The 8,169-nt window shown below is 36.7% G+C and overlaps 1 protein-coding gene across 1 annotated transcript; it reads left to right on the forward strand.

Moving 5' to 3' along the window:
• Nucleotides 1-5,892: 5,892 nt before the first annotated feature.
• LOC118349217 (uncharacterized mitochondrial protein AtMg00860-like) lies at nt 5,893-6,357 on the forward strand. The gene has a single exon (XM_035692836.1). It carries the CDS (start codon nt 5,893-5,895, stop codon nt 6,355-6,357), a length of 465 nt encoding a protein of 154 aa, XP_035548729.1.
• The last annotated feature ends 1,812 nt before the right edge of the window (nt 6,358-8,169 follow it).

Raw genomic sequence — 8,169 nt, forward strand, 5'->3', positions numbered from 1 at the left:
TTGGCGTACAGAACTACTTTCGTCTCCTGGATATATATAGACACACGCATACAAGGGCGTACCTTAACCACTCTAAAATAAGTACAGAACTTACCTGCTCTAAGGGTTGTTTGGGAGATGGGATCTCATCTCGCGTATGTACGATGGAATTAAGGTAACCGCTAGAGTAAAATCATTTTTTCTAACTATTTAACTATTGTAGGTAGCTAGAGTAAAGTCATTTTTTCTAACGTAGCTAACGTCATTTTTCCTAACTATTGTAGGTAGCATTTTTTCTAACTATTGTAGGTAGCTAGAGTAAAGTCATTTTTTCTAACTATTTAACTATTGTAGTCATTTTTTCTAACTATTGTAGGTAAGAGAGCAATTTATTTCGGTAGCCAATTAAACAAGCACGAAAGTGAGAGGGGAAAAAAAAAGTTTCCATATTTAGCGGGAAGTTTGGAGAAAGAGGTCCGGAAGGGATTGAAAAAAAAATGATAAATACACAATATTTTATATATTATCTGCAAGGGATTGAATAGATAATTTGTAAAACCGGAACAGCCCGGATCAGGCTCAAACCAAAAAGTTCAAATGTTTCAGTTTAGGCGATGAATTTGTCTGGTATCAGTTCTTAAAATTTTGAAACTGGTGTATACTGATTCGGTTGTAAAAAAATGTATAAAATCGGATTGAACCCGACCGATTACACCTTATTTTTTATAATAGTTTAGATAATTATGTTTTAAAATGATGGATATATTATAATTAAGAATAACTATATTTGAAGATTTTTACATCACACATCATTCATGTGGCATTGGCATATATAATTTAATTTAAAAGATTAATTTGAATGCTACCGACTAAATTATAGCAATTCTCATTAAAATAGGAAAAACAAAAATGAAAACTAAATGGATATGGTTTACAAGAAAGTTTTTCTATTTCCTAGTATTGACTACTGTATATTAAGGTTTACAATAGTTGGACCTTGCAAACCATTTTTATGAATGTTTGCAGGGAGACACGATTATTTATAATTTTCACGCAACTTTTTATTATATTATTACTATTTTTTAAATTTATGTCTAGTGAAATAATATTCAATTATATCCAAAACCCGTGTAAAAGTTGTAAAATAGCTATATTTCAATGTTTTGTTACCATCTTGGACTCCAAAACCTATCGGTATTATTAATTTGTATTGGTCAGAGGTTCAGAGGAGGAAATTAAAGGATGTTTAGATGTATCCAAAAACAATTCTAGACGGGTGATCTCAATATTCATAAAGCATGGACAACTTTTTGCTTCTCTAGGAAACCACAAAAATAGTAAACGGAGATAACTTTTATTATTTTGACTTTAATGTTTTGAATTGGTATTGTGTTTTCATCCAAACTCAAGTGCAAGTAAAGCAACAAGAATTATGGATTTTTGCCACTAGTTTATTTCTAAGACTACTGGTGGGAAATAGTGGCCTTGTGCCACACAGCACTTGTGCTGAAATTAGGGGTGATTTCAGTGCAGTTTGGTCAGTTCCCATGGGGTTTTGTGGACTGGACCGGACCAGATATACTCGATCTAAGGATTTCTCACCCTGGACCAAACCTAGTACTACATAGGATCGGACCGTCCGGTCTGGTCCACTCGGTCTGGACCATGCCCAAAAGGGGCCACTCAGCCCAATCCAAATCTGGTTTTTTATTTTTTTACATAATTTTAATTATTTTCGACCCACTTCACATTTTGTACATTATTAGGCTAAAAAAACTCGCTCTTGAAAAAAATGATAAAAGAAAAATAATCGGTATAAAAAAGAAGTAGAAAAAAAAAAGATAATGCGGTTTACAAGTGTGATACATCATATTTTAGTGTATTTTAACTAAATGATTATTTTAATTAATTTAGATATTGGTTCTCTTGTTTTAAAATTTATTGGGTTTCTCGTTAGTTTATTTCATGATTTTTAAGTTGTAAAATCTATTTTAGTGTATTCTTAATATTAAATATTATTTTGCATTTAAATTGTTCTTTAATTTAAATTAGTTGTTTGTGGGTTTTAAAATTATTGTGTTGTTGGATTTAATTATTTTATTTTACTTAGTCTTTGTGTTTAAATTATTTTATTTAAATTAATTGTTTTGAAATAATTTTCGTTGGATTATTTTGTGTGACCCAAGATGTGAGGATTTGACCTCATTTCTTCCTCACTTTTTTTTTCCTTTTTTCATTTTCTTCATCTTTTTCTTTTCTTCTTCTTTTCTTTTCTCCCCATTTTCTTTTCTCCTCTCTCTCTCTTCTCTCCCGCGCGAGGCCTCTGTTTCTCCCGTCCATGCGCCATGTGCCGCCGCGGTAGGCACCGCCCCTCCCAACCTATTCCTCATCGGCCAGCGACCACCCCCCAATGTTTTCAGCTCCTCCTGCGCCACCGTTAACTCCCACGCGCGGCCTCAAGCTGTGGCATTCCTTGCGTCCTTGCGCCGCCGTTGCGCTACCTCCGGCCACCATATGTTCACCACATAATCCTTGACCTTCCAGCAACCTAAACCACCCATGCTTAGCTTCGATCCGTCACCGGTGAAGCTCCACCATCTACTTTTCCTATTTGAGCATTTTGGCCTCCAAACACCTCCCACACCGCCACCCATGGCCAACCACCACCACCATTAACTTCACCGACATCCCTAAGCCCTTCCCTAGTAATCTCAAGTCTTCGTTTGTTCCCGTTCAAAAGTTAGATTTTTGAAACCCACGGCCATAGTGCATTTTGCACTGTTAAAAAATAATTCAATTTTTTCAAATCCCAAAATAATAATAATATTAGAAAGTAATATTCTAACAATACTTTTTTCAACTTTCATCTTTCATCTAAAATCATTTCATTTCATCTTATCTATTCTCTGAATCCAAACTAGTCCTAAAAAAAATTCCCATGATACCTATTTAGATTTTTTTTTAATAAAATAATTTTGTCTATAATTTTAAATCCAGCCAACACTTCTCCTGCCTGCCAAAAGTTTCGATCGCTAAACCAATCTTGGAAACAGATTAAATATTTTTTGTTTTGTAACAATTGCTAATTGCATGGTAGTTTTTTTCTTAAGACGTTGCGGTTGGAGCTCAACCGTAGAAGGAGCCGGCCGGCTCTGCATGCTTTAGACGTACGTGCTGTTATTTTATGTTGCCCGTGATCCTTTGAGATCAACAAGGTTACAAGAGTTAAAAACTAATGTTGAGGCCTTCGAGGAGAAAAGTATAGATCGTTGAAATTCAATGCAAGACGACAGATCATGATCAGCTGATAACGTCATTGCTAACGCTACAAAAAGAGAATAATATATAATTTTAGAGTAATGATATATATAACATATTACAAAATATATTATATAATAATATTATAAAATGAGGATATTTTTATAAAATAATATTATTTTATAAGATATTTTATAAAAATATTCCTTATTTAAAATATAATCATATAAAATATTGTGAAAAATTATTGTGTTTAAATTATTTTCTATAATTTTATAACGACAGATGTAATTCATGAACAAAAACTGCCTTTTGCCGACGAAGATTTTGGCAGCAAAATCCCCAAACCTCATTGGAAAAAATATATTTCCAACAAACCCACTCCTCTATTTACTGTCGAAAATAACTCATCGTAAAAGGTAATATTAATTTCCTACAAATTGCACATTTTGTGTCCATGGAAAAAAAATATGTAGATTTGTGAGAATAGTGGATCCATTTGGTCATGTTTCGTTGGCAAAAATGATTTATTTCGATGACATATAATTGTTGCTCATTATTTCTGATACACTTCATTGGTACTGGGAAACAAGCTTTTGCTATGACTTGTTTTGGCTACAATTGTGAACATCATTGTCTATGCATTGATGCCGCAGAAGATAAAAAATTGTACAATCGACAGCTTGTTGTCACGGGTGCAGTGGGCAAGGCTTGAAGAGGGTGAGGAGAAGGATAGAAGTGCAGTTTCTGTAGAAAGTAATAATAGAATTAACAAATGAGGGATAACGGGAATAACATAATGAAATCCTTTAGTTGATACGGTGCATTTTGTTCTGTTGTAAGGAATAAGTAAAACGGTGCTTTAGACTCGGTGATTTTTATCAAGTACCGTTCCATCAAAAATTAATGGTGGCTTCACATCATATGGAGGGAGAAGCATTGGTTTGGTACCAAGATTCTTTAGACTCGAGGCAGTTCAATTCTTGGGAATCTTTAGTTGTGGCAATGCAAGTCAGATTTGGAACATCTACTTATGATGATCCAATGGAAGCATTAACCAGACTAAAACAAACTACTTTTGTTAGTTTGTATAAATCTCAGTTTGAAACCTTGTCAAATAGGTTGAAAGGCTTGTCTGAAAAGCATAAGCTTAGCTGTTTTCTTAGTGGATTGAAAGACAAGATAACACTGCCTGTAAAGATGTTTAATCCACTGAATCTTGGAGCTGCTTTTGGTTTAGCTAAAATGTAAGAAGAGTATGTGTTATCATCGAGGAAATCTTGGAGACAGATTGGGCATTATAGTGATAAGTGGCCTGTTGACCAAGGGGTGATTTAATTACTAAAGGACAGAAAAGCATGGTTCCTATGAGGAAGATTACTTCTGCTCAAATGGATGAAAAAAGAAAAAAAGGGATTTGTTATCATTGTGATGAAAAATGGAGTCCTAACCATAATTGCAAGTCCTCAAAAGTGTATTTGTTGCAGGGGAAACTAGTGTTGAGCAAGAAGTGGTTGACAGTAGTGAAGGAGAATTGTTGCCTAAATCTGAAGAAGAAGGCAAGAAGGGCATTGAAGAACTTGAGGTATCATTAAATTCTATCTTAGGTTGCATTAATAGTAATGCTATGAAGTTGCTTGGAAAGATTGGCTCCATCTCTGTTGACATTCTGGTAGACTCGGGATCCACTCATAACTTCATGGACCCATTAGTAGTGGAATCTGCAAAATTAAAGGTGGTAGAGGATGGTGGGTTGCAGGTTAAGGTGGCAAATAGAACCAAAATATCCAGTCAGGGTAAATGTGAAGAGCTGGTTAGTATTCAGGGTACTAAATTCAGAATTCCATTTCATGTCCTCACTCTTGGTGGTTGTGATATTGTGTTAGGCGTTCAGTGGATGAAGACATTGGGTTCCATTCAATGGGATTTTACTAAAATGTTTATGCAGTTTGGAGTTAAGGACAGGAAGTTTTCATTACAAGGTATTAATTCTGATGTGACAGAATGGGAAGCTGTGACTAAATTGTTGAAGTCCTCTTTTGTTAGGAAGCAAGGGTGGTTATTGCAATTGGTGGTAGTTGAACCAAGTCGGGAAAAAGGTTGAGTTGCAAGATGAAGTGGAGGAAGTGTTGTAGCAATTTTGGTCAGTATTTGAGGAACCAGTGGGATTGCCACCAGTTTGAGCCTTACCGATATCCTTACTACCAGAAATCAGAGATAGAAAAAATTGTGCTAGACTTGTTGAAGAATGGAGTGATAAGACTAGTCAAAGTCCATTTTCATCTCCTGTTTTGTTTGTTAAAAAGCTAATGGAATTTGGAGGATGTGTATGGATTATCGAGCACTCAATCAAGCTACTATCAGAGACAAGTTCTCAATTCCTGTTATTGATGAGCTGCTTGATGAACTTATGGACCAAAATTTTTTTCAAAGCTTGATCTCATATCATGGTATCACCAAATATGGGTAAAGGAGGATGACATACCTAAAACTACGTTTAGAACTCATGAGGGCCACTATGAGTTCTTGGTAATGCCATTTGGGCTTACCAATGCACCTGCAACCTTTCAAGGGTTGATGAACCATGTTTTCAAGCCTTATCTTCGAAAATTTGTGTTAGATTTTTTCGATGATATCTTGATTTATAGTCAAAACATGGTGGAACACCTTGCACACTTGAAAACAGTATTATCTGTTTTACAGAAGCAGTCCTTGTTTGCAAAAAGATCAAAATGCAAGTTTGCAGTTACTGAAGTTGATTATCTTGGGCATATTATCTCTGGGAAGGGAGTAATGGCTGATCCAACTAAAATTTCTTCCATGCTTGACTGGCCTATACCAAAAACAGTGAAGGCACTAAGAGGGTTTTTAGGCCTTACTGGTTACTTTAGAAAATTCATGAAAGGTTATGGATCCAATGCTGCTCCATTAACATTGTTATTGAAGAATAATTCATTTGCTTGGTCTGTAGAAGCTGAAGAAGCCTTTAATCATTTGAAGGTTGTTGTTGCAAAGCCTCCTGTCTTGAAGTTGCCAGATTTTTCTAAAGAATTTACCATTGAGTGTGATGCCTTGGAGGTGGGGCTAGGAGCTGTGTTAATTCAGGATAACCAGCCATAGATTTTTTTAGCAAGGCTTTGAAGGGCAAGGCATTGTCCTTGTCAACTTATGAAAAAGAATTCTTAGCGTTGGTATGTGCAGTGGCAAGTGGAGGCAATACCAATTGGGTCAGACATTCAAGATCAAAACTGACCAACAAGTATTGAAACATTTATTGGAGCAGATGGTGGCTACTGAGGCTCAACACAAGTGGATTTCAAAGCTCATGGGATATGATTTTACTGTAGAGTACAAGAGAGGTCGAGATAACAAAGTTGCTGATGCACTTTCTAGGAAAGAGGAGGAAGAGTCAGCTACATTGGCTCTTATTTCATTTCTCACTCCTTTGTGGTTAGAAGAGCTGAAGCAAAGCTATTCATTTTCTGTTGAGATTGCTACTCTTTTGGGTGATTTATAGCAAGGGAAGCAAGACTCAAAGGAATTTTCTCTTCAGCAAGGACTCATTTTCAGGAAAGGCAAATTGCTGTTAGTGCCTTCTTCACCCTTCCATAAAATGGTGTTGCAGCATATTCATCATAATCCTGAAGCTGGCCATCTTGGGTATCACAAAACCCTACAGAGAGCTAGGTTGGATTTTTATTGGCAAGGAATGAGGAAGGACATAAGGAAGTTGGTGAGGGAGTGCCAGATTTAGCAGATGAATAACCATGAGACTATGCTGCCAGCAGGGTTACTCCAACCCTTACCTATTCCTCAAAGTCCTTGGCTTGACATTGCCATGGATTTTATTGAGGGCCTTCCAAGCTCAGGTGGCATGTCAGTAATTCTAATTGTCGTGGACAGACTAACTAAATTTGGTCATTTCTTTCCAATGGCTCACCCTTACATAGCCAGTAGGGTGGCTGAGGTTTTTTTAAAGGTGTGTTCAAACTCCATGGATTACCTTAAACAATTGTGTCTGATAGGGATGTGGTTTTTACTAGTTTGTTTTGGAGGGAACTGTTCAAGATGCAAGGGACTACTTTGGCTTATAGCTCAACTTACCATCCTCAATCTGATGGTCAAGCTGAGGCATTAAATAAGTGTGTGTAAGGATACTTGATGTCCTATGTGGGATCTAAGCCAAAGAGTTGGTGCACGTGGCTGCCAATGACAGAATGGTGTTATAACACCTCTGTACATTCCTCTACAGGTTTTTCACCATTCCAGGCTTTCTATGGGTTTCCTCCCCCCAAATTGTTGACATATGTTCCAGGCACTACTGCTAATGCAGCAGTGGATCAGTAATTGATGTATAGGGATGAGATATTATCATTGTTAAAGGAGAATTTGAAGAAGGCTCAGGAAAGAATGAAATTTGTTGCTGATAGAAAAAGATCTGAGAGGGTTTTTGCAGTAGGTGATTGGGTCTTTCTCAAGTTGCGGCCTTATAGACAAAAGTCTATAGCCATGAGACACAACATGAAGTTGTCCCCGAGGTATTATGGCCCATTTTAGATCCTTGAAAAGATTGGAATGGTAGCTTATAAGTTGAATTTGCCGTCCTCCTCAAAAATCCATCCTGTTTTTCATGTCTCATGTTTGAAGAAGAAACTCGGTGATCAAATTTTTCCATTGTCTACTTTGCCTCCAGTTGACAAAAAAGGTAGTGTACAACCTGAATTAGAAGTCATTTTGGAGAGAAGGATGAGGTAAGTGGGGAACCATGCCTCTACTGAAGTACTTGTCAAGTGGGTAGGGGCTGCATTCATGGGAATTGCTCTGGAACCTTAGAGCTTCGTATCCTCATTTGGTGGGCACGATTCTGTAATGTGTCACAGGTGCCTTGTGGACAAGGCCTTGAAGAGGTAGGGATTGTCACGGGTGCAGTGG

Source organism: Juglans regia, chromosome 8 (assembly GCF_001411555.2).
Source record: "Juglans regia cultivar Chandler chromosome 8, Walnut 2.0, whole genome shotgun sequence".
Taxonomy (NCBI): domain Eukaryota; kingdom Viridiplantae; phylum Streptophyta; class Magnoliopsida; order Fagales; family Juglandaceae; genus Juglans; species Juglans regia.

Excerpts from the sequence above, each read along its gene's own strand:
- LOC118349217 (XM_035692836.1), top strand. The coding sequence starts at position 5,893 with ATGGTGGAACACCTTGCACACTTGAAAACAGTATTATCTGTTTTACAG.